General features: G+C 43.8%; 3 protein-coding genes across 3 annotated transcripts in view; 2 read left to right on the forward strand and 1 right to left on the reverse strand.

The window, feature by feature from the left end:
* hgfa (hepatocyte growth factor a) overlaps positions 1-21,007 on the forward strand; it is a 31,564-nt gene extending 10,557 nt beyond the window's left edge. The window contains exons 8-18 of the mRNA XM_054800419.1: positions 2,370-2,547; positions 2,630-2,763; positions 4,651-4,744; positions 7,099-7,238; positions 10,741-10,773; positions 10,845-10,977; positions 11,068-11,142; positions 11,981-12,118; positions 12,220-12,326; positions 12,419-12,552; positions 13,670-21,007. Coding sequence (XP_054656394.1) covers positions 2,370-2,547; positions 2,630-2,763; positions 4,651-4,744; positions 7,099-7,238; positions 10,741-10,773; positions 10,845-10,977; positions 11,068-11,142; positions 11,981-12,118; positions 12,220-12,326; positions 12,419-12,552; positions 13,670-13,846 — 1,343 coding nt within the window. The 3' untranslated portion in view covers positions 13,847-21,007. The remainder of the gene's footprint in view (positions 1-2,369; positions 2,548-2,629; positions 2,764-4,650; positions 4,745-7,098; positions 7,239-10,740; positions 10,774-10,844; positions 10,978-11,067; positions 11,143-11,980; positions 12,119-12,219; positions 12,327-12,418; positions 12,553-13,669) is intronic.
* Positions 15,988-19,257, reverse strand: pax4 (paired box 4). The gene is made up of 10 exons (XM_054800570.1): positions 19,119-19,257; positions 18,298-18,428; positions 18,011-18,226; positions 17,850-17,940; positions 17,094-17,183; positions 16,940-17,022; positions 16,814-16,865; positions 16,714-16,739; positions 16,562-16,646; positions 15,988-16,148 (listed from the first exon to the last, which is right to left on the reverse strand). Exons 1-10 carry the CDS (start codon positions 19,255-19,257, stop codon positions 15,988-15,990), a joined length of 1,074 nt encoding a protein of 357 aa, XP_054656545.1.
* Positions 21,008-21,904: 897 nt separating the features above from the next.
* snd1 (staphylococcal nuclease and tudor domain containing 1) overlaps positions 21,905-26,111 on the forward strand; it is a 160,447-nt gene continuing 156,240 nt past the window's right edge. The window contains exons 1-4 of the mRNA XM_054800418.1: positions 21,905-22,150; positions 23,071-23,220; positions 24,314-24,434; positions 24,636-24,717. Coding sequence (XP_054656393.1) covers positions 22,076-22,150; positions 23,071-23,220; positions 24,314-24,434; positions 24,636-24,717 — 428 coding nt within the window. The 5' untranslated portion in view covers positions 21,905-22,075. The remainder of the gene's footprint in view (positions 22,151-23,070; positions 23,221-24,313; positions 24,435-24,635; positions 24,718-26,111) is intronic.

Consider the following 26,111-nt stretch of genomic DNA (forward strand, 5'->3'; position numbering starts at 1 on the left):
CACTGAAACGCTAGTCTTCAGTGAGTACCCGCGAGTCAGTTAAAGTCTTAAAGTCAACTGTTTGTTGAGTACCCGTGAGTTAGTGAAACTTGAGTGTTTGACGAGTACCAGTGAGTCAGTGACCCTCGAGTCTTTGTCGAGAATCTTTGAATAAGTGAAACTTGAGTCTTCATTGATTACCCATGAATCAGTGACACACGAATCCTTGTCGATTAATTGTGAATCAGTGAACCTCGTTAAACTGCGAGTCAGAGGAACAAGAGTGTTCGACAAGTGCCATGGAGTCAGTGAAACTCGACTCTTCATCAAGCACCTGTGTGTCACTGAAACTCGAACTGAAACTCTTCATCGGTTACCCATGAATCAGTGACACACGATTCTTTGTTGATTAATTGTGAATCAGTGAACTTCGAGTGTTCCATGAGCACTCATGAATCAGTGAAACTCAAGTCAACGCGACTCTTCATATAGCACCTGTGAGTCAGTGAAACTCAAGTCTTTGTCGAGTTCCCGTAACCCACCTCTTTATCTAGTATGCATCAGTCAGTGAAAGCGGACTCTTTGTCAAGTAGGCGTGAGTCAGTGAAACTCGAGTCTTCTTCGAGCACCTGTAGCTCAGGTAGGAAGGGTAAATGAGAACTGATTTGAGGCAAGGACCAGATTTGTTGCTTTTTCCACGTGGATAATATGATAATACGTAATGACATATGACCTGGTTTACTTTTTTAAATTGGCTAGCGGGAGCAGCGCTGAGTAAGACAACGAGTTAACAGAGACGAGTACCTGTAAGTCCGAGTGCGTTTTGACTGGGTTATGACTCACACATCTCACACGTGGCTTTTTTTGTCGGTAGTAAGCTAGTTTGCTTGTTAGTGACCTCATTTACTACTTAGCATACTATGAGGTCACCAGAAATCTCATGTAACCACTTTTGATTTGTGTTTTTTTGCTATTTGGCTAGCTAATTTATGACTTAGTGAGTTAGCCACTTAGCAAGTTATCTAGCTAGCAGAATCTATGCAATGGATTGAGGATGAAAGTGGTAAATGGTGATGGAAAGAGAGGCGGTTCTTTTGGCTCGGTTCACTGAAAAGAGACGACTCTTTCGGCTGCCAAGTGGCTCTTCAGATTTTTTGTTGTCTTAAATTAATTTTATTACCGAATTATTTGTGTTGTGTAAAATTAATTACTAATGTAAAAACTACAAAATATCAAATGTTTATTATTTAAATAGCTTTATTTAAACCTCAATGAGCAGCTACAAAAATATATTATAATATCAGATTAGAAATAAAAAAACAAAAACAAAGACCAATCTCAATCAACAAATCAAGTCAAAATAGCTCAAATTTTTCCCGAACGAATCGGCTAAAGAGCACCACAGCGTGTGTTTAACCTCGCCCCTCCCCCTGCTCAGTGTGGACACAGAGACGCCCCCACACATCTTGATTAATGACGTTCGCCTTTAACAGACGAAAAAGGAAAAAACGAATGGGCTCCCAATTGGCTCCCAGCCATGCCACCCGGCTCCGGTCGTTCATTTCAAAGAGCCGATTCCTTCGTGACCGACACATCACTAGCGGCAAATGTTGACGTAGATTTCTTATCCAAGATGTTTTTTCTCCTTTTTTGTTTTTGTTTTTGACATTGCGCTTCATCCTTCAGCCGGTACTGCATGAGTCCTAGTGACAGCAAATTAGGATCTTTTCTTTGGCTTCATGGATTATCTTAAAGTATTGTATTAAGAAAAAGGAGGAAATGACGGCAAAACCAGAGGTTTCTACATGATTTTTGACATAGTTCTTTCCTATCCGCTGGGTCTGTGAATGCAAACACAGTTTAGAATTTTTAACTGGTATCGCATTTGGTCTGAAAGCGAGCCAAAGTCGACTCGTGGGAACATTTTGCAACACAAAGGCGTGCAGAAATGGAAAAGAAAAAAAAAAGTCCTGGGAATGCATGCATATTTGAGAGAGCATCCTTCATTGTTTCTGTCGGCATGCGTTGACTTGACAGTGAAGGTTATGATTTACAGGCTGGGTGGAGGTTTGTCCAGATGTGTGTGTATCCTCATAGAGATGATAAAACCTGGCATGCCTTGCAGGAAAAACCTCCTCCATCCTCTGCCATCTCATCTGTCAAGGCCCAAAGAAACAATCTGATCAACTTTAAAGTGGTGCGGTGTGAAAGAATGTCAGTGTTATGAGTAAACAGCAAGGAAGGCTGAAGGAGGGGGCTGTGCTACTGTTTTTGATCATCTGTCTGGAGGTTAAACATGACACATTCTTCTCAGGATTAATACCTCCCTCCTTGGCATCTCCTCTACAAACTTCCACAAGCTCACTTGTTTTTCTCTCCCTTCCTGCAAGAGTCCGACTCCTCCGGCGGCGAGGAGCCAGATGTGAACGTGACGGCGCCCTGCGTCCGGGGGAAGGGGAAAGACTACCGCGGCACGATGAACGTCACTCCCGAGGGGGTGACGTGTCAGCGCTGGGACTCGCAGTTCCCCCATCGGCACTCGTTCATTCCCCGCCACTTCAAATGCAAGTGAGTCCTGGGAGCCGCCGCGCGTGCTGGAAAAGAAAGAGGTTCCAAAATGAGCTTGCGTCATTGTAGCGTGTGCCTTCAGGGACCTCAGGGAGAACTTCTGCCGCAATCCGGACGGCGCGGAGTTCCCGTGGTGCTTCACCAAGGACCCCAACCAGAGGAAGGCCAACTGCACGCACATCCCCAGGTGTGACGCCAAGGACGCGCAGAAAACTGGTAAAGGCTCCAAAAATTGGGAAATTACAGAACTCTGCGAAAAGTTCTTAGTCAGCAAATGCCCATAATTCATCGCTGTCCTCTCCCATTGGCCAGGGAGAGGCCCAAGAATGTACACGGGAAGTGTGAGGAGTCAAGCGGTGCTAATGAACAACACACGCAGCCAAAGTAGTCGTTTGTGCAGTCTTTCCCACACGGTTGCAATCTAGTGCGTAAAAAACATGGAAAGCAAAACAAATATGTTTCGGACCACAAATGAACTTTCTTCTGTCGAGTTGGTCGATTTTTCAAACAAAGACCAAGCTGCCTCTGGGTGCTTTTAGATGGGGGAGGGGCCCACAGCGGCACCTGCTGCTCTTGTGACGAGCAATACGTGCGTTCACGTAGTCATTGATGATCCAATCAATCGACAACTATTCTGACCTTCGTTTCATCCTTTTTTCATTGAAAAATGTAAATATGCTCTAATTTCAGCCTCTCAAAAGTGAATATTTTCCGACTTCCTTCGTCATCTGTGAAACACACCTGCAGTGGTGTGAAAAAGTGTTGGCCCCCTTCCTGATTTTTTATTTGTTTGCATGTTTGTCACATGTAAACGTTTCACATCATCAAACAAATTGAACAAACTGAACACAGTTTTTAAATCAAAGTTTTTATCATTAAGGGAGAAAAACATCCAAAGCTACATGGCCCCGTGTGAAAAAGTGATTGCCCCCCCGTTAAAACATAACTGAGATGAATTGAGATCTATCAATGTGGAAAAGCCATTTATAAAGCTTTGGGACTCCAGCCAACCACAGTGAGAGCCATTATCCACAAATGGTCAAAACATGGAACAATGGTGAAGCTTCCCAGGAGTGGCTGGCCAACCAAAATGACCCCAAGAGCGCAGTGACGACTCATCCAAGAGGTCATAAAAGACCCCACAACAACATCTAAAGAAGTGCAGGCCTCACTGAAGGTTAAGGTCAGTGTTCATGACTCCACCATAAGAAAGACACTGGGCAACAACGGCCTGCATGGCAGAGTTCCAGGAACAAAACCACTGCTGAACAAAAAGAACATGAAGGCTCGTCTCAATTTTGCAGAAAACATCTTGATGATCCCCAAGACCTTTGGGTGTCCCATTACATCTGGCGTAAGTAACTCCGCATTTCAGAAAAAGAACATCATAGCAACAGTAAAACACGGTGGTGGTAGTGTGATGGCCTTCAGGACCTGGAAGACTTGCTGTGATAAATGGAAGCATGAATTCTGCCTGAAAATCCTGAAGGAGAGCAGAGAGTGAAGTTGGTATTAATAACATGGCTTTTCACCTGTATGACAAAGGAAATGCAGCTTTTTCTTGAAATATATATAACTTCTTTGCATATTGTATAGAAAATATGAAAACCGCCCATGCATCCTTTCATTTTCATGTGGAAAAGGGTTGGACACCCCTGCTTATGGACACATTGAACCCCAGTAGACAGCATTTCCGTGACTCTTGAATAAATGTGTCCTGAAAGCAGTCCAGTCATGTCACTGTTTTAGGTTTTTATACCACACAGCCCACCAAAAGCCTAAAAGACGATAAAAACAGTATTTATCAATTAGCTGTGCAAGGTATCACAGTTCCCCGTGGAGATGTGGAGCAATATCATGGCTGCATTAACTTCTTAAGACTTGATGTTCGCCCTCATGAGCCTCATGAATTCCATTCGGGGTGCGCTGTCACTTCCTATGTTTGTCTTTTAGACCACACATGTTCTCTACTGATCCCATTTCAATGTTTTATTGCCTCACTTGACTTTTAAATATTAGCTCACGCACTGATTGCAATTAAGCTGAAGCGGCCTCCGGGGAAGACGCACGGTCTCCAATAACACGTCTCCTGTTCCGCTTCAGAGTGCTACCAGGACAACGGCGAGACGTACCGGGGCGCTTTAGCCATCACTCGCTCGGGGATTCCCTGCGCCAACTGGTCACATCACATCAACAGGTAATCACTCCTTTTACTCCACACCAGCTTTATTTGGTTGGGCTGCAGCGAGCAGCGAGTCGCTGCAGGAGACAGAAAACTGTTGTCTTTGCCGCAGCTGCTGTTGTCTTCACGCCGCTGGAAATCACGCTGCGCTGCGTCTCTCATCTCTGACCAAAGCCGAAAAAGTGATGACAGAGCTTTGAAATTGTCGGAATGATCAATGGCAGCCTGCACAAAGCGCAGCCTCGCTTTGCGGCTTACGAAAGCTCTTTTTGGGGAAAAAATATCCGACTCAGGGAGAGAGAGAGCAACGAAGATGTATGTGCCGTTTTTTTCCTCTCTGTGCTGGGAACGTTTCCTAGAGAGGCTAACATTCTTTGCTGCTAACTGATGAGAGTTTGTTGACAACTGGAGCCCCCCCTTTTTTCCATGTGAAACCCTTTCATATGAATGGAGCTAAGCAGTGAAAACAAACAGCAAGAAGGAAATCAGGCGTTCCTCAGGGGTCAAAACCAAGCCCCAGTTATTATTCTTCCATGTCAGGGTTATTCAACTGGCGGCCCGCAGGTCATATACGGCCCATGAATGACATCAGACCGACCCACAAGTTCTTTCAAAAACTTGGGCGTGATGAGTGTTTTTGCAGGAGATTCCAAAAATCAGAGCACTCCTGCCATAGAGTACGTCCTTCAAAAAAGGTGTAAATGTATTGCTGATGTTTTCATGTATGAATTTATATGGAACTATATCGAGAGCAGGGCGTCCAGAAACCGGAGAGTTGGCGATTCAAACCCACTGCTGTCGTGTCCTTGGTTAGCACCCGCTGCTCGTTGAGAAGAGCCATACGTGCGTTCATGTCGGAGTCCATTTGTACATTTACAGGTATGTCTTTGATTGATAATACAGTGGTGCCTTAGTTAACATCATTCATCTGTTCCGGAAGGTCCGACTTGTACCAAAACAGACTCTAACCAACGCAAATTTTCCCATAGAAAATCATGTAAATCCAGTTCATCCGTTCCAGACACCCAAAAATCAAGTCATCCAAGATGGCGGCGTAAACAAACCGAACGCTAAGGCAAAACATTTGTGCATAAATTTTGGATGTTAACCGAAAAAAGCGCTAAAATGAGGAAGATTATTTGAGAAGAAAGTTGGGATAAAAACAGCCCAAATGGGAAAAAAGAGCAAATACTGAAGTTGATCCTCATAATATGCTTTTTCACCGATATCACAAAGCTGAGTAGACCACCGTCAACCAACCTCCTTCGTGCCGAACTGCCGTGTTTCCTGTTGTCTTATGGCTCGCAAACAGCTCGCAGAGGCTCTGAACTCTGTACGCTTGCACGTTTTCTCCCCGACAAAACCCACATTGTCGACGAAAAGTCAAGCTGCACTGGGACGGGGCATGGTCGGAGGAGTGAAATACACGTGAGTCACCTCATCATTTCTTGTGTCCAACCTCGTAGGTTGCTCATTAAAATTCAAACAAAGGTTTGAACTCTTTTGAGTGTTTAAACAAGAGAAATGTGAGAAGTGTGTGGTGGGGGCTTTTACAGCCTTACAACATAGACAATCATTGGAAACAAATACAGTTGGCTACTTCACGGATTTCATTTATTGTAGGCTATTCTGGGAACCCCGTGATAAACGAGGGAACACCGTAATGCAGTCATATATAACTAATGTGTTCAAAATACCAAAGTGGCAAAGTTGCATCCTTCCATTTGTCAGCATGTAGCACTCGCTCCGAAAAGTTTGGATGGACTTCATTTCCAGCAATCTTAAAAGCCAAAGTGGCATGGGTAGATGGACATGTTCCAGAGCCCAACCCTGACCCCCAGGAAGTGCTTTCTGAGGCAAGCGGATCAAAGCCAATCAGCTCTCCCTCGCGTCCTCGCACAGCCAGCCAGTCTACCCCCCTGCTTAAAGGTGAAGGGTCGTCCGGGAAGAAAACCACTGAGAGCTCCAGCTTGTTTAACATTCTCCTGGGAAGTGAAATGATCTTCACCTCTTGACAAATCGCCCGCCCCGACGCTCGGCGCTAAGCTTCCATGTGTGTGTCCGCGGAGGTCCTGTCCTGTAATGGTTTTTCAGGAATATCCAAGAAGACGTCGCTCGTACCAATGAGGACTCCGTGGAGGATGCGGCTCCTGGTGGTCTGCGCCGAACGCTAGGGAGTGCATACTTTTTAACTCCCATGAGCACCCCTCACTAAACGCTGCCTTTCCTTCTACGGTTGCACGACGAGTACAAATGTGAGCAGTGGAAGTGCGTGTGTTTACGGTACAGGGCCCCGGATGTGTTGTGATATACACTGTTTGCCAAATAACAAAACGGAACATGAGAATCTATATTTGTGTGTTTTACAGCGGGGATTCTCACTCTACACTATCCCATGTAGGGCTGGAGAGGAACTACTGCCGCAACCCGGACCGGGACAAACACGGCCCCTGGTGTTACACCAACCCAAACACGCGCCTGTCTTGGGACTACTGCAAACTGAAGCTCTGTGAGTGGCGTCTTGTTCGTTCAGTGATGCGAGTCATGTGAGGAATGGATGACTGAGTGATCCACCGTGCTGGCGTGGGTTCTTCCAGGTGCTGCGGCCTCCTCACACATTCCAAAAACATGCATGCTTGGCTCCTGGAGACTCACTCATGGTGAAAAATGAAAGGATGCATCTTTGCCGCTTTGATCTTTTGTAAAGCAACACGTGCACATATGCTGAGAAGTTTTATATATTTCATCTCAGCTGTTTCTCTCTTTTTTCATTTTCCAAATATTTTAGCTTTCTTCTTCATTCATCAATGACCTTCATGAATTTTCTTTTTTCGTAACGGTATGGCTTTATTCCCAAAATATTATGACTTTATGCATTTTTTTATTGGTTCTTAAAATATAATTTAACAAGAAAACAAAAAAAAAAAAGGAAAAATCAGCAGTAATTTTACGAAAGTCAAAAGTTGGAATTTTCAAATTTTCCAAATGACAACTTTCTTTAGTTGTATTTGTTTCTCATAATATTAAGATAAAACACTGCCTTTTTTCTTTAATATTTCATCTTCATGCTGCTAAAATGACGTTATTTTTCCTCATAATACCACAACTTTATTCTCGTAAAATCACAACTTCTTCTTGTTCTTTTTTTAATATGTTTTGACTTGCATAAAATTACTGCTGATTTTTCTTTTTTTTTGTTTTCTTGTTAATAATACTTTAAGAATGTGCCGCAGACCAATAAAGAAAACACTACGCTAAAATTACTGCTGCTTTTTTTTCTTCTTCTTCATCTTTTTTTTAGTATTCTTGTGAAATGATATTTATAGAAGGGGCCGCATGCCAATAAAAAAACAGCCAACTATTTCAACTTCCGTCTTGTAAATTTCCTTCTGGTAACTATGAATGTATTGCCGTAATATTTGGTCTTTATTCTCGTAACATTATAACTTTATTTGTTGTTTTGTTTGTTCATAATACTTGTTTTTAATGTTCATAATATTACAGCTTTTAGAAATATAATATCTTTGTTTAATATTTTGACGTTATTAAAATGATTGAAATGATTTCTCCTAATGCTACCACAACGTTGTTCTTGTAAAATTAATTGTTAGATCACAACTTTTTTCTCTGAAAAATGACAGCTGATTTTTCCATTTTTGCTGTTTTTTTGTAGTTTTCTTGTTAAGTTACATTTTTAGAATGTGCTGCTGGCCAGGAAAAAAAAAACAGCCACAGGCTGCAAGTGGCCCCCGGGCCACCCTATGGACACCCCTGCTCTAACTTGTCCAGAAGTGTGAATGTGTCCTGTGATTTACTGGTGACGGTCCAAAGTCAGCTGGGATAGGCTCCAGCTCACCCGTGACCCTAATGAGTACAAGCGCCATAGAACTGGCTGGCTGGCTGGCTGGACGGATGGATGGATGGATGCATGGATGGATGGATGGATGAATTTCCTGTGAACTTTCCAGCCGTCTTTGCAAGGAGTGGCTTTACATTTTAGGGAAAATCCAACTTTTGGTGTTTGGCCAAGTGTTTGATCTGGACTTGATCTGCACTTTGGTCCATTTTCCTCCAAAAACACAAGTCAGAATGTGAAGAATGTATAGAAAAGAATTAGCCGGGTAGCCGCAGTGGACGGATGGCAGGCAGTGTAGCGTCACCCTTAAAGTTTAACAAGCTACGTCTTTTCACATGAAGTCCAAAAGCGGAAGCTGAAGTCCTCTGCAGACCTGATGTGCAGCTTGACCATCTTCCTGATGTTTACAGTCCACCTGCCAAGTATACTCTACGTCCCGCGCGCTGCCAAGAATGTGAACAATGCAGCGAGCGCCACTGCTGCTTGTCAGTGTTGTTGGCTTCTAGATGTGCTGCCTATCATGCACTATCAGGACTTATGAAGTGCCTGGGTTTAGGACAATAATCCCGTCATGCCTGGAAAAGGAACAGAAACCTAAAAATCCTACTTGGAAGCTCAGTCATGTGTGGCGTAGAATAGAAACAGCTTCGTGCCTGAAGGGGTACGATCAATCAACTTTGTTCCTTTGATCAGAAATTGGATCGAGGATGCACTTAATTCGCGCCCGACAAGTTTGGCTGCGGTTGAAAAAAGGGGAAGTAAACCGGGAAGTAACCAAAGTTGAGCATAGGGAAATAAAAAAGTGAATAGAGTGAGGTTCCGCCGGTATGCTAAGTTAGCACATTAGCGTTTGATTCTTTTTTTACCGAGCTGCCGAGAAGAACGTATTTATTTGTTCCAGTTCACACGTGCAGGATTAGCTCAGAGCCTCAGGATTCTGTTTTGTTTAAAAAGGCATTTATGAATTTATGTATTCATATTTGACATCATGCCTTTCCTTTGATAAAATATTAATTCATATTTGATTTGTATTTTGTAAAAAATAAATATGTATTGATATTTTACAACATGCTCTTTATTTTTATAAAATATGTATTAATATTTTAAAACATAAGCATGTTTTTACAAAATTGTTTTTATAAAAAAAATGTAACTTGTATATTAACAATTTATAGCACAAATATTATTGAACATATTTGAACATATGAACATATTTTCTTAGATATTGTCTGTCTTTTGGAAATATTTGAAGAACACTCTTAAATAAAATGCAGTGCAATATGAATAAAATATAATAAAATAAACAGTATACAAGATAAACAAGATTTGTGTGTAAAATGCAAGTACTGACTTTATACAAGGGGGGGCAGACAGGACAACGCAATAATGTCGTGTGTTATCTTTTACAGACAGGTGAGGTATTGTAGGGCTGGGTGGCGTGTGGAATGAATAAAGTCCTGTAGCGTTCACTGTGGGAACGGAACTGGATGAGTCTGTAGGAGAATGTATCCCGCTGGCCCTCTGTTCTGGTGGGGTTGTCCATGATGGAGAGCAGTTTGTCCAATGTCGTCCAAAAGCCCCCAACTGAGTGCCGATAACTTGGCTTTCCGGATCAGTTCGTCCATCCGGTCTATGTCCTTTTTGCTGGTGCTGCTCCCCCAACACACCACAGCAAAGTACAGGGCACTGGCTGCCCCAGGCTGGTAGAAGATCTCCAGCAGATTGCAGCACACACTGAGGGACCTAAGCCTGCTCCTGTCCTTCTTGTAGACAGCATTGCTGGTGTCCTTCCAGGCCAGTCTGCAGGTCACGTGGACTCCCAAGTACGTGTGGTGTTAAATGCATTGTTCATGTTCCCTATTGTCAATCCTCCTTAACTCCTGGCACGTCTGTCGTTGCGTCACTTTCCAAAGGCGTTTAGCCTCTACTAAGACTGGAGCCAGCGTGTCATAACTGTTATTTATACGTGTCGCCAAGCGGCTTATGGGAACAGAGTGTTCCAATTGCTGTTTTTTGATCACACACACACTTATGGAGCTGGATTGTCTTTGTCTGCACTGAAGAGCTTTCCTCCAAAGTTTGTGCTGTTATTGAGCTCATTTAAAGCACCTGTTATTTGTTGTGTGTGACGCTGTTTTTGTTTTCCATCCATCAGGTGATGCTGCTACAGCGACTCCGCATGTCAACGGTGAGTGTCTGTGTGCCTTTCACATGCAATTAGTGGCGCTTTAATGCTGACGCATTCCTTCTTCCGTGCAGCCACACTGGGCCCTCCGGGTGCGTCTCCGACCCCCACCAGGATTTCGTGCTTCGTCCACATTAACACCCGCATCGTCGGGGGACACCGAGTACGAGGAACAGATGGCAGCTGGGTCGTGAGCATCCAGCGAGAGTAAGATACCCTCACAGGGATCCGTCCTCCTTTTTTACTTCTTGTTGCTGCTTGAAAAGACATCTGATGATGTTGTTTGCTTTGCTCCAGAAAGATTCATTTATGCGGAGGGTCTTTGATCCGGGAAAGCTGGGTGTTGACGGACCAACAGTGCTTCACGTCCTGGTGAGGCTTTGACGCGGGTCCTCTATTTACTGTATTTACACTGGAAACGCAGCCTGGTTAATGGACTTTACCCTCCAGGCACCTCATACATCGATACCAGAGATGCACCATATCGCTCCTTTCACACCCGTACCGATAACGTTCCGCTTCTCCATAGCTCCAGGCTTTTTAACGTCTACTTTTTATTTAGATTCAAGTGTAGTTTGTGCACACCTGGGGGTAAGAAGGACTCAAACAAATGAGAATTTGACCAGCAAAGGTGCACCGTGGTCGGGCACACGCCATGGAAATATCTGGCAAACCTTTTGCACTTTTCAAATGCCGCGGCGTTGTTGGCACTTCAGGAGGTTTTTTTCCCTTCGTTGTGGAGCATTTGGTACACCCAGCACACAAAATGTATTCCTTGGACAGTGGATGTTTGTTTACAAGACGAGCTCAGAGGAAATTAACGTTACAGGCAGGAGAAAAAAGAAGCGCTTGATTTGCTCACCTGCACAGTACAGGTAATGTCACCTTCTACTCAACAGAGTAACTACGCCACGTGAAATGTAAACGTACAGTGTGGCGAGGAAACACATGATGTCCATTTTGGGCATCATGTGCTGTCTTTCACTTAATAATAACAAGAACTCAGTTGACCCGACTCTCCTTTAACAAGCGTTCTGGCTGGGACTGATGCAAAAGGTTGTCTCCAATTCAAATGATGGCTCAGTCACTCCCAGGCATGGTAACGCACCACATCCCTTGTGTGTCGTCCATTGCTCCGTCATTTTGGATTCAAGTTCAAAGGATCCAGTGTACTCTTGTGGAAAGAAGTCATGTGACTGTCCTTCATTAGCGTTCCAGACCTGAAGGACTACAGCGTCCAGGTGGGTCTGCACCACCTCAACGAGTCCTCTCGCCATCCCAGGCTGGGCATTTCCCGCCTCATCTGCGGGCCGGAGGGATCCAACTTGGTCATGCTGAAGCTGTCAGAGTGAGTGCGCACCTTTTTCCCATAAATCTTCTTCAGGTTGTAGCATCAACATGCAGCCGTACTTATTGACCACGACGGCTCACGTCTTGCTGTCCTTACAGCCCAGCCCCCGTGTCCGAGGGCGCGTCCACCATTCATCTTCCCGTAAAAGAATGTCACATCGCTGAGGGCACAAACTGCACCATGTACGGATGGGGGGAAACCAAAAGTACTGCACACTGTTTTGTTTTCCAGTCCATTTTGATTCAAACCAAAGAAAAGCTTCACTGCAGCCACACTTGTTTATGTTTTTGTGCGCAGACACGGGACGTGACGAGGTGCTGAACCGGGTTACCATGCCGATGGTGGACGGGGACATGTGCTCGCGAATCAAGGGGGACGCCGGACATAGCAGGATATGCGCTGGAGGAAGGAGAGGAGAAGGCGTTTGTGACGTAAGGCCTAACAGTTGCTCTGTATCGGTTGGCCAAACATGGTTTTATTAGTAGTAGTAGTATTCATTCATTAATACATTAAATCATGAATTGTCATTATTCCTGTATTAATTGTTATTATTTATTACCAAATTATAATTAAATTAATTTAAAAAAGGAAAAAGAAATCAAACAAGCGCATGCACAGTATTGGTTGCATTCTCTTCCTGCTTGTTGCTAGGCAGATTTCCTGGAGCACAATCACAACAAACCTTTAAATAACGCTCTAAATTTGAAATTCCAAATGAAATGTGCAATTTACACTGTGTTTAATATAAAAATGTGTATCTTATATAATGAATGCAATCGCTCCTCCCACCAGTTATTCATGACAACGACAGCAATAAATAGAAAGACTGGAAATAATCCACTGTCGAACCCAAGTAGGCTCGCTCATGTACGAGCACATGTGCACATGCCACACGCACACGTTATTTAATTGATGCGATTGCTCCTCTCATCAGTTATGAATGACAGGTGTAGCAGTAAGTAGAAAGACTGGAAATAATCCATTGTCAAAGCCCAAGGCACCCTCGCTCATGCATTTGCACACACAATGTACACATCTTATTTAACTGATGCGATTGCTCCTCCCACCAGTTATTAATGACACCAATAAAAGTAAACAGAAAAACTGGAAATAATCCAGTTTCACAACCCAAGTACGCTAGCTCATGCATGAGCACATGTGCACATGTAATGCAGACATCTCCTTTAATTGATGCGATTGCTCCTCCTACAAGTTATTAATGACAACGATAGCAATAAATAGGAAGACTGGAAATATTCCAGCGTCACTACCCAAAGTACGCTCAGTTATATCAGCGTCAATTGCGTCTGCGCACATGAATAATGCAATTGCTCCTCGCTCCAGTTGCTAATGATAAGCACCCCTTTGTCAATAGACATACAAAGCCATAATACAACAAGACAATACAAGGACAGCTGGAAATGGGCACAAAAGTAAAGTGTTGAAGTGGTGGTGTATAATGAAGCTGGGGTAGGCTCCAGCCCCATGATGAATACACGTATACAGGATGACCAATATAGAATAGATCTGTTTTGGGGTTTTTTGCAGAAAGACTACGGCGGCCCACTGGTTTGCCAGGAACACGAGCGTAAAGTCATCGTGGGCGTGAGCATACAGCGGACCAAGTGCGCCTCGTCGCGGCCGGCGCTCTTCGTCAACGTGGCCTACTACTCGGAGTGGATTTACAAGGTGTTCAAGTTGTACCCCGGCCCCGACACGAACTGACGCCTCAGGGAAAGCGCTTTACTAATGAAGACTCATGAAGCCGTGAAGTATTGTCTCCTGGAATATACTTGAATATCCGAGGCACTCAACGAGTACCACGACTACAAGGATCCCAGAGTGTGCCCCCCACCCTCTTCCTTCCTGTGCCTTTGCGAGCTGCTTTGAGTGGTTCTTGTGCTGATGTTTGCGGCACGAGAGAGTGAAGGTCCGTGCCGAGGAAGCCCCTGGTGGGCTGCGTGTGGTCACCAGGACGTTTGTCTTCATGCTTGGTCCGTCCTGACCTGCGTACTTTATTGAAGGTGGTCACCACTTTATGGGTCTTATAGATCTGGAGGCTTCTTCCTTCTCCTTTCTTAGGATGGATGTCAGAAAGGGCGCTCGTGGTATTTATTTCCTTCTCACATCCGTTGAGAGGAGCAGCCTTGCCACCACTGATCAATATGCAAATCAAAAAACGTGGCCTATTAGCGTCTAAACATTTGTGACAATAATGGCGTGCACTACCTGCCTGCAACCAGCAGAGGCGCTGTTCTCAGACTCAGTAGCAATGCAAATATTCAAGCTGCTTTTTCATTGAAATCCACTCATTGAACATTCATGCATTCTGTGGTATACAGGATCTTTGACAAGCGTTAGGTGCTTGAAAACAGCAGAGCATGTTGACACTAGAGGATCTTTGATCTTTGTCATTGCAATCAGTCCTTAAAACCAGCAGAGCTCTCCTGTCACACAGAGGATCTTTGACTAGCAGTCGGTCCTTAAAAACAGCAGAGCGCTCTTGTCATGTGGAGGATCTTGGACTAACAGTCTTACAGTTGGTCCTCAAAAACAGCAGACCACTCCCGTCATATAGAGGATCTTTGACCATCAGCACGTCCGTAAAAACGGCAGCGTTGTCTCATAGGGGATCTTTGGACAACTGTGAGCGTATATAGTTGATGCGATCACTCCTCACACCAGTTATCAATGATAAGCAGCACCTTGCACAATAGGAATAAACATGAAGACTGAAAATAAGCCACCATGTCAAAGTCTTCCTTGACCAGCACATTGCTAGTGTTTTCATTTATGACTTGACATGACTTGATTTATGACTATATTAGCCATAAGATATAAAAGCACAGGTCACTGGTCATTTTAAAAGTCATAGGCAGGCTTAGAGGTTAAATGTTCTTGTCTCCTATTTCCAAATATACAAAAATAACCCAGTAAATACAATTCCATCTGACTGAATCCAATTTGTTTTTATTGGAAATTGTCAAGAAGCCAGCTGTGCTTTTATTTTGTGTTAATTATTTAATTGTAAATAGCCCTGTGTAAAATGGTGTAATTTTTGTAAATAACGAGTGAATATATTTTTTTATTATGTCAAACCTATCAAAGCTGCTATTTTTTTGGCTATTTTATATATATATATATATAGTTTTTGTCCTTATTTTTCCAGTGAAATGTAGACGCTGTATTATTCTGACTTTAATAAACAACTCACACCAGCGCAGTGGGATACAGTCATGTGACCTGGCCTTAGCATCATTTATCATTTATCTTTGCAGTGGGATACAGTCATGTGACCTATCTTGTTTTTTGTGCCTGTGGACACACCCCAATTGTGAGATCAGAGGTCAATGGGTTTGAACCAGTTTACTAAGGACACTAAAACCAGTCCAATTTAGATCGAGCTAGGCAGTAAACTCCCATGTGACGTGTCGTTTACCTCCATGGGTACGTTGTAGTGGCCACTCGTTTGCCTCGTCTTCCCTCCAGTGACCTATTATGGACAATGCTTGTGTCCTAGTCCAGTCATAAAAAAGTGATGGCGTGCAGACCAGATATAGAAGGTCGTGTTTAGATTTTTTGGGGGGGAAGCTGTATGTTTCCCAGCAGACTTTGTTCTGCTCTGCTTGACATGAACTTCCAAACACTATAAAAAGAGATCCATAGCGCCTCAATGAGCCGTGGATTTATGATTTATGCAGACTCGTATTAAATGCACCGTTGTTTTTGTTTTAAAAATGAAAAACCTGCCTTGATGAAGCCAAAAGCGCACAATTGCTTTTATGTATGCTTTAATTCTTTGCCAAGTGAAGCCACAGTGAAGGAATCAATGCAGTAAAGTGTCCTTTGGCGCCCTCTGCTGGCCATCATGGGTCACTGCTGTGCTCCACTGGCTGGCTGCTGTCCCACAGCATGTCTTTTTCTTCCAGGTGGGGCACACGGGAGACAAGTCCTGTCTTCTTCTTGTCTCTGCACCCCAAGGAGCGCACATCCTGCTGGTGTGTTTGGCGTGATGGTGGACCAGAGGCTGGGTGGGGTGGAGGGGTCCACACTCACATCCTCCCAAACCTGGAGACAGTATTCCAAAGAAAGATCTTTGACTTGCATTTTTGCAGTCGCTCCGCAAAAACAGCAAAGCACCTGTCACATAGACAGTCTTTGACTAGCCTTTGTGCAGGTGGTCCTCAAAAATAGCAGTGCAGTCATATAGAGATTTTTTGAAGTAGAGCCGTAAAAACAGCAGAATACTCCAGTCATATGAAGACTTTTTGACTATTTTTAAGTAGTAGTAGAGAATTCCTAACTAGCATTTTTGCAGTTGGTCCTAAAAAACAGCAGAGCACTGCGGTCACATAGAGGATCTTTGAGGTGAGGATGCAGTTTTTTTGTAGTTTTGAAGCAGTTTTTACGATACCAGTGTCCGTCATGCACGGGACAAACCTCTGCAGCCTTTGAGGGACATGATGTGGGACGTGCTGCAGGACACCCGGGCAGGATCACAGCCCACACGGGACGGTCCAGTGCCCTGCCAAGGACCAACACAGCGAGTGTCAACATCATCAACGTCATGCGTGTGATGAAGCTGAACGTACCTGCTGAGTTGGGACACTGTGTGAAGCTGTGAAGGAGAAAATACGTGTTACGTAGTATTCCTAACAGTTAGTCAGGGAATACTCCACTGTAAGTACTCACTGCTCTGTTGGACTTCCCTCCTCCACTTGGCCCGCCGGTTGGAGAACCACACCTTGTGAAGACACAAACAGGAAGTTACACAGGAGAAAGAAAAGATGGGATCATCTCATGGAAGGCTTGGTCTACTTTGATGGTGTCCTCTGGAAGATGGGTCTGGTTGGACAGCTTGTCCCGGGTGTACGTGTCCACGTACTGACTCTGGGAGAACTCTGATCCATGACGGAATAAATATTAACATGATTTTGTTTAGTTTAGTTTTTTAATTTTCATTCCAAGTCACCTTTCTCCAAGATGTTCATCTGCTCCTCAGTGAAGCTGGTCCTAAATCTCTGAGGGACGCCTTTTGTCTCCATGGAGGTGCTGGAGAATCCTAATGCAGTCACAATATTAGGTACACCTCATGATGAGCGCCCCTGTCGTATAGAAGATCTTTGACTAGCAGTATGTCCCCAAAAACAGCAGTAGTCGACTCATACAGAGGATCTTTGACTAGCGTTTTTGCTTTAGGTCCTCAAAAACAGCAGAGAACTCCTGTCATATAGAGAATCTTTGACTAGCAGTAGGTCCTCAAAAACAGCCAAGCACTCCTATCACATACAGGATCTTTGAGTGGCGTTTTTGCTGTAATACTTTCATATTGATCGTCTTTGAATAACATTTTGAGATTAGGTCCTCAAAAACAGCAGAGTAGTCTAGTCGTATAGAGGATCCTTGCTAAATATTTTTACAGTAGGTCTTCAAAAACAGCAGTAGTCCTCACACAGAGGATCTTTGACTCGCGTTTTTGCTTTTGGTCCTCAAAAACAGCAGCGAATTCCTGTCATGAAAAGCTAAAACTCTTTAAAAAATGACCTCAAAACAACCACCTGAGACCACCTGTAATATAGAGAATCTTTGAATAAACTTTTCAGATTAGATCCACAAAAACATCAGAGTAGTCCTCTCGCATAGAGGATCTATGCCTAGTGTTTTGCAGTAGGGCAGTGCTCCTGTCACATAGAGGATCTTTGCATTTGCACCAACAGCAGAGCCTTACTGTCTTGACTCCTGCAGGGTGCGTTGATGTCCCGCCATGGTGGTTCTTGCTCCAGAGGGATCTGTCTTAAAATGCGGTTTATGGAAGACACCTTCAGGACACAGGACGCACATTAAGACGGCTCCTTCAGCAAAGGAGACAAGTGCATCCTTGTGACTTACGCTGGGCACTTTGGAAGCCTTGCAGCTCCTCGTGGAAAGGAGACTTTTCCTAATCTCCCAAGCAAAAATGGACGGATTGTCCGTTTTGTGCTGAGTGATGGCGGCGATGACGGCAGGGGTGAGTAGTCGTGGTCTGCTCCCTCCGATGGTTTTTGGTTGCAGGAGTCCAGTCAGTCTATAGCGGCTCAGGATCTTACTGACGCAGCCTGTGGACACCTGGAAGGACACGCGAGGAATGTACGTTTACAACAAGCGTCTTCCACTGAAACATGTTTACTGCAAAGTACCCGCAGGATCCTGGAGATCTGGCTGGGCCGGACCCCCTCTGAGGCCAGCTCCACCATTCTCCTCCTCTTGGAGTCTGGAAGAGGTCTCCCGTTGAGGAACATCCCACCAAGCTGGTTCACACTGCCACCACCTTTTCAAAAACAGCACAGTGCTCCTTTCATATACTGAATCTTGGACTAGCGATTTTGTGGTAATTCCTCAAAAAGAGCAGAGCGCTCCTGTCATATCAAGAATTTCTGATTGAGGTCTTTGCAGTAGGTGCTTAAAAACAGCACAATGCTCCAGTCATATAGAGGATCTTTAACTAGGGTTTTTGTGGTAAGTCCTCAAAAACAGCAGAGAGCTCCTGTCATATAGTCTTTGCGGTAGGTTCTTAAAAACAGCACAATGCTGCTTTCATATTGAGGATCTTTGACTAGTGTTTTTGTGGTAGGTTCTAAAAAAAAAAAACATCTGGAAGATTTTTAACTTGCATTTTTGACTGTAGAGGATCTTTGATTTACATTTTTGCAAATATATCCTATAAAAGAGCAGCGCACTCCTGTCATATACAAGATCTTTGAGTCACACTTTTGCAGTAGGTCCTTAAAAACAGCAGCACACTCCTGTCATACAATACAGTGGATCTCTGACTTAAGTGTTTTGGTCGTCAATCCTTAAAAACAGCAGCACATTTGCTCCTCTGGCTTACAGGATCTTTGACCAGTGTTTTTTGTGCGTGCAGAAGATCCTCAAAAACAGCAGCATGCTCCTCCCATATGGAGGATCTTGGACAAGCTTCCTGACACTAAAGTAACAGTAATCAAATAGGCAAACTGACCTTGATTTGTCTGCTCAAAATGTGTCTCACACATTTCGTCGTCGGCCGCAAAGCAGACGAGTGCAGTAAAAAGAGAGCACACCTCGCAGGTGAAGGCTTCAGGTGACTTGTGGCGAGCGCGCCGTCCTTCTGAGGTCATTTATAAGCGCGGTGGCGTGGGAGCTGCCACTTGCAATGTCAATATTGGCTTCAAGAGGGAGACTTTATATTAGATTATGGCTTTCAAACAAGACAGAATGTTCGTCCCCCCCCTCCCCCACTCCGTACTCCATTACAACTAAATAAGGAATCGTGTGCACACAAAAAGCTAAAACTGGCGCATTTTGCATTTAATTGGATTTAAATCCAATGACTTGCAGCACCACGAGAACCTGCTGTATTTAGTCATGACAGTGAGTGATGGACGAGGTGCGTGGGAATGGAAGCAGTATGAGAGAGGTTTTAATGGTGCGTTCAGGTACCTTGGAGAAGTTTTTCAAAGAGATGCACGACCAAATGGTATATAGGGTGCATATTTATTGCAACTTTCAGGGGCGGCGGGTCTCCGGGGCACCCTGGCAGCATGGAGACTCTCTCTTTGATAAAGCACACACGTGCAAATGCGAGGGCCATATGGTAAAGTGCTTTTGATGAATCGTAAAGCCATCCCAGAGTGCCTTTATTACATTGTCTCTCAAACAGAAAGAAGGAGCAGGGAGGACGGCCTCCAGAAAAGACTCATGGGGGGCCAAAATCACCCACACAGATGTTGCTCGGGCAGCCCAGCTAAACAGATAAAATGTGCAGTAAACGTCCCAAGGGGGAATATTTGACGAGCAAATATTAGTCCATGTGGCTTCAGACAACACAGACGCACGGCGCAGCCTTTGGGTCTGTTTGATGACTAATTGAATATCATTAGTGGGCTGCGCGAGGCGGCCAATGAGGGCAGGAGATGATTTTAAGATGCCATATGCTCCAAATTATACATTAACCACCGCCGAGTAGACAGTAAAACACAATGTGTGCAGCCATGGAGCTCAGCCAGTTTGGGTCTCCTTGACGACCAACGCAGCACGATATAGATAAACCCACCGATTGTGTTTATTACACTCAGCTCCATGCTGTCATTGATTTATTGTGTTTTAATGGCTGGAGTGTGTGGGCCAAATGACACTAATGTGCTCTTGTGTGCTTAAGAAAGCCCCACTTAATCTGTGCGTAAATGTCGCTCAGGCTCAATTTGGTGCACTTTAAGGTGCTCCTAGATATCCACCAAATGCGAAAACATATGTATAACACACCCCGGATGGTTTTCAGGGGTGTTTTACACACAAATCCACTTTAAATGTGGCGACAAAGCGATGGGAAATGTGTGGAAACCATCCGCGTAAAAGGTGACCAAAGCGCACCAATTAATGTGGGCTGTGCGCAAAAAGGCGCCTGAAGCTGCACCTTTGCTCCCACTTAACAATCTTAATATAGCTTTACACGTGTGTTGCCTTTTGTTTTCATAGCAGTACATCCCTCACTTGTGTCATTTGACAGAAATAAAATGTCATTAACTCTTTTTTTGGAACACTAATGCTTATTTGGTAAATGTTATTTTCCTGATTGTTATTTGCTTAATTGTTTGGATGTGAGTTCGGCAACATTTTTGACTTTGATGTTCTATTTTTAAAATGCCATGTATTGGTGTTTCCATATCTGATCTGAAAATAAAAAAAAAATTACAATTATAAGAATTAAAATTGAATAAAATATACCACTCACTGAAGTAAAAAATCAATATTCACAGTGCTGTCATATTAAAGTAATATATATACAGTATATCACGTGTCATTTTATGTATTCATTCATGAATTTATTTCTAATGTAATGTTATGCTTGTTATACGTGATTAAAGCAACAATTTTCGACACCGGCATTGGTGTATGTTTTTATTTTTCATCTTTGAAACAACCTCAACAGTCATTTGTGAAACTGAATTTTTTTTTTAAACTAATTAAATGCCATTTATTATTTTGTATAATATAATAAACGAATAAACGAAATAAAAAAATACAAAATAAGACACACACTTAAAAAAAACTTATCCAATAAACATACATTTAATTAACATTATTTCTGTTTTCCCATTTTTTAATATTACATTAGATAAGGCATCTTTTTTTGTTTGTTTTTAAAAAAGCTTTCTGAGGCTGACTTTTGACTTACATTTAAATCCACCATCTCCTCCTCATTTTTAGAAAATGTATTAAAATGTAATTGAATGTAATAATCCTTGAATTTAATAACTCCTGCTTGGTGAAGTAATAATATTAAACATAGGTCTTAATCATAGAAAACATGTGAAGGTATTTATTTTGGCACTCCCCTGAGTGTCCATGTTCCTTTCACACAGGAAACTCCACATTCCCATCTGGAAACTGTTTCCAAATATTTATTCGTTTTAATGATACATTTTATGTTTGCTGACGTAATCTCTTCTTATCCGGTGGAGATTTGCACGTAAACATAAAATGAAAAACAAATCCAGTTAAAAATGTAATTTAACATTTTTAGACGTAATGACACCACATCTAATTAGCAAAACATAAACTAATAATTGGATTGTGCATTTTTCATGATAAAACAATTACTACTTTTATTCCGTGGTATTATTTGACGCGGTTCTTCCCCCACAGTCCATGAACGCAGCATTAGCCGGGGTTATGCTATGCTGACGTGTCTCACATGCTAACCCGGAAGTACCTTTTGACGGCCTCAATTCACTCCCATTCATTGTAGCAGGAAGTGACGCAGATTGTATATGTCACAGTGTGCTTCCGGTATAAAGTGTGTGTTGACCAGCCTTCAGCCCTTTTCTCCTGGCTTTCTGGAAGAGCAGCCACAGGCTCAGTGTTCCTGCTTTTTTGTTACCTCGTCTGCCTTCCTTCTCTCTTGCGGCGTCACTCGAACATCCAAACCCGGTGGACATGGCATCTGTTTCGGCTCCATCCCAGACAACCTCGGCTGCCTCTGCACCTCTCCAGAGGGGGATAGTTAAGATGGTAAGATCTCCCCCCTCCCTCATGTGTAGACGTGTGAATGCTAGTTAGCAGGCTAGCTAGGCGACGCCTACACGTATACTTTATTTACATATCGTTTATTCACTTTAATGTGACAGCGTATGTCATGTGTACCTCGTGCATGCTGGCCCCATGAACAGCACGCCGAGTGAGCCCAATTATTGCAACCACTAGCTAATATTAGCTAGCCTGCTAACAAGCTACATACGTGTGTTAAACGTTCTGAAGTGATTTAAACGGCCTAACATGTACAATACCCAACTTTGCAAATGTGTACAGAATATATTTATATATAGGTACACGTCGGGGGTGCGGCCGTTGTAAAGGGAAAGCTAACTGGCATGTTAGGTAACATGCTAGCAACTAGCTGAAACAGATGTGCGCTTTCCCAGCCAACTAAAATGAGTGAGTGAGTGGTGAACTTTGAACTTTTCACCACTTCACTGCACTTTTCACGACTTCACTCGTGTTCCTGCGCCCGGATCGAGTGGTACAGGACGTGTTAGCCTAGCTTGGGCTAATTAGCACGCATGCTAACACCTAAAAATGCACTTCTGTTTTACTGTTTTTTTTTCAAAGGAATGTAAAAATGCATAAGTTGCAAGGCGGACCCCCCAGCCCCCAAATAGGACACGTAGTTCCTATTTTCAACCACCCCCTGGTCACTCACTCACTCTACATGAGCATTAGCATCATATTCAAAGTAGTTTGTTAACCTAAGGGATGATGGTTAGTATTTATCTCTCTCCCATCTTGGATCAACAGTGTACCCCCCCCCCCCAGATAATGTCTGTTTACACAGATTCACACAATGCCAAGGTTGTTACCCTCTTGATAGATGGTCGCCATAGCAACAAGCACATCCTCTCCTTATGCTGTTGTTGTTGTTGCTTTCCCTCCAGGTGCTTTCGGGCTGCGCCATCATCGTCCGGGGTCAGCCTCGAGGTGGTCCGCCCCCGGAGCGTCAGATCAATCTCAGTAACATCCGCGCGGGCGCCATGGCGAGGCGAGCAGCTCAGAGCCAGCCGGACACCAAGGACACCCCCGATGAGGTGGGTTGTTGTTTGTTGACGAGCTCGTGCTGTAAAAATAATAGCAGAACTGCGTTAGAATGTTTCCTGGGTTCTGTGTAGAGGACGCAAGGAAGTAAATGCAGCTGCTTCAGCTCGGGCTCTGAAGTTGTGAGATATCTGCGCGAAAGGGGCTACAGCCGCTAAAACACCTTTTTTTTTTGCTTTCCTTAATATGCTGTAAAAAGTCAACCCAGCAATTTTGTGCCATTGGAGGGTACCATCAGACCCGCTTCCACCACCCCGCTGTGTTGTGCTGCCTGACAAGCATTTTATGCGCTGATACAACATCGTCAGGTCTCTTAATTATTTTTTTGGGGGGGGGGGTAGGATTCTTGTGTGTTGGGTGAAAACACACAAAGTCCAGACAGCATTCCTTCGCTTGTTTCTGTGTGAAATGCACGGCGGATAGATGCCGGGTCTTCTGAGACGGCCATCTTTGTGTGTGTGAGAAAGATTCTCTTGCCTGTGTTGGTTGCAAACGCTACAGTCATTTCACGCTAGCATAGATGTTCAAAAATCTATGAACTAATAAACCATGCTGTTTTATGGTTGAATACTTATTATTTATTATTATTATTAGTAGTAGTAGTATTAGTAGTAGTAGTATAAGTAAAAAAAAAAAAAGCATATTTAAGCAAATTTTTGCCTAAATTAATCATTTTCACGCATAAAAATGGCTAAATGAGCTAAAATCCAAATATAAGGCATTCAGAAGACTCATTCAGACGTTGATGATAGGCAATATTCTACACTGGGCACGAGGTGTCAGTAATGTACATTTTTTCCACAATCCCTAACACATGAATCCCTAACCTGTGCCCCCCCCCACTCAGCTCCCCTAGCAGCGGAACACATTTCCCGCAACACTCACAAGTCTTATGTCTCGTTTCATGTTTTGTCTGCTACATTGGGTAATTGGAGTGTTATGTCATGTTGCGAGGGCTCTACTAATGTTAAAAACTATATTTAGATGGCCAGTTTACGGTGACAAACGAGGGATTACTGTATTAGTTTGAGGGAAAGCCACCCCAAGGTCTGCTGTGGTGAGGTAACACCTTCTCTGTTGTCACAGCCATGGGCCTTTCAAGCCAGAGAGTTCCTCAGGAAGAAGCTGATTGGCAAAGAGGTGTGTTTCACCGTGGAGATCAAGACCGCCCTGGGCCGGGAGTATGGCATGGTCTACCTGGGGAAAGGTGAGTACGCCCGGCCGGGCCACATGCAGCTAACTTGCACAGCGGATTCTTCATTGTTGTGATATACAGTGCTGCTAAACACACACATGCTAAGGTTAGCATAGCCCGTTGCTGTGCCTTCGTGCTGGATGACTCCGCTTTGCTGCAGTGCTCCTTTTACTGACACAGGTTTGCTTTTATGCTTTTATTTTGTTCTTGCAGATATGGGCGGCGAGAACATTGCTGAGTCTCTGGTAAACGAGGGCCTCGCCACAGTGCGCAGGGAAGGAATCAGAGGGAATAAGTAAGGACTTTTCTCTTTGGAATGTTTTAACCCTTTAAGCGGCAAAGTCACAAAATTGCAACAAGTGAATTGAACAAGCCACAAAGACAAATATGATGCCTCTTGTAGTTACTCCTTTGCGCCAGGAGATGGCAGACATGTAACTTCCATCTGGGCAACGTTTGTGGGCGTGTTTCTATGCAAAGTTCAGCAGTTTCATGAGTTTGACCCCCCTGTGCGGGTGGCAGCCATGGCGGTCCACGAGCGGCACATTTTGGAGCCGATGCTTTGCTTCACCATGTTCGGGGGGTGGCATGAGGGGACGTCCCAGAGGAAAATTTGACATAAAACACATTTGAGATTGTCATCTCAAACGTATAAACGTATAAAATAGCGACAGTCGTGGTAGAGTCCCGGCAGAAAGTACACCACTAATCACGCAGGAGGCAGCAGTGGTGTTCAAGGGCCTGCTGTGGATGATGATGATGATGATGACTGGGCTTTCCTGAGAGATGAGGAAGAGTATCACAAGTGGATCAGACATTCTGATGAGCCTGTCGGGTATGGTAGAGACGGGGATCTGACCCGTTTCTGAGCCAGGTGATGTCATGATTTGCATAATGGAAGAGTGAACACCTTGGGTCATACTGATTTATCATGTCCAGTGTGCCTTTTGCCTCTAAGCCTTTTCAAATAGTCATGTCAAAACGCAATATTTTCTTGGAAAGACTGAAGGGTTAATAGTTGGAATATGCACTTGGAAAACCAGAACATTTCATCACAAACGTTCTTAAAAGGAGCATAACCGAAGCGCAAGTGCAAACGTATACGAGCGCATGTACTTTGGGATGTTGCGTAACTGCAGCTGGATTCTCTGGTTTGTAATTGGTGTGTTCCGAGCCCTGTAATTACCCCCAGCGTGGCGTGACACAATGCTGCAGCTCTGCGCACATTAAAACATTATTATTATTATTATTAGTAGTAGTAGTTTTTGAAGATACAAACATGACTTAATTATTGAAGTGACGCTGAATGAGTTGACTAAAAGGACAGCTTAGACATCGCTATCAGTTTTAAAATAACAACGTGCTACCTCCAGTGTCCACATGGTGGCAGTAGTGCTCTACCTCCACCACGTGCACATCAGCATCAGCATCAGCTATTGCATCTGCATCCTCCAACGTAAGACTATTTTCTACGTTTATTGTGTGCAATGATGCCCCACAAGCCCCAGGAACGTTAACAGCGATTAATGCTTCATCATTTGGAAGAGCGGCTCCAACTCCATTGTCCGTTATCCACCGTGACTTTGCACGCTGATGGATCATTATCTGCTATGATCATCATGATGATGATGATGATGACCACTTTGGACAGAGGAAGCCAACATGTGTTCTCAGGATGATTGCCAATGG

This window comes from Dunckerocampus dactyliophorus, chromosome 15 (genome assembly GCF_027744805.1).
Source record: "Dunckerocampus dactyliophorus isolate RoL2022-P2 chromosome 15, RoL_Ddac_1.1, whole genome shotgun sequence".
In the NCBI taxonomy this organism is placed as follows: Eukaryota; Metazoa; Chordata; class Actinopteri; order Syngnathiformes; family Syngnathidae; genus Dunckerocampus; species Dunckerocampus dactyliophorus.

Coding starts and splice junctions, on each gene's coding strand:
- pax4 (XM_054800570.1), bottom strand. CDS start 19,257: ATGACCTCAGAAGGACGGCGCGCTCGCCACAAGTCACCTGAAGCCTTC. Junction 18,227..18,297: donor AGATCTCCAGGATCCTGCGG/GTACTTTGCAGT, acceptor GTGTCCTTCCAG/GTGTCCACAGGCTGCGTCAG. Junction 17,023..17,093: donor GATGAACATCTTGGAGAAAG/GTGACTTGGAAT, acceptor GTCATGGATCAG/AGTTCTCCCAGAGTCAGTAC.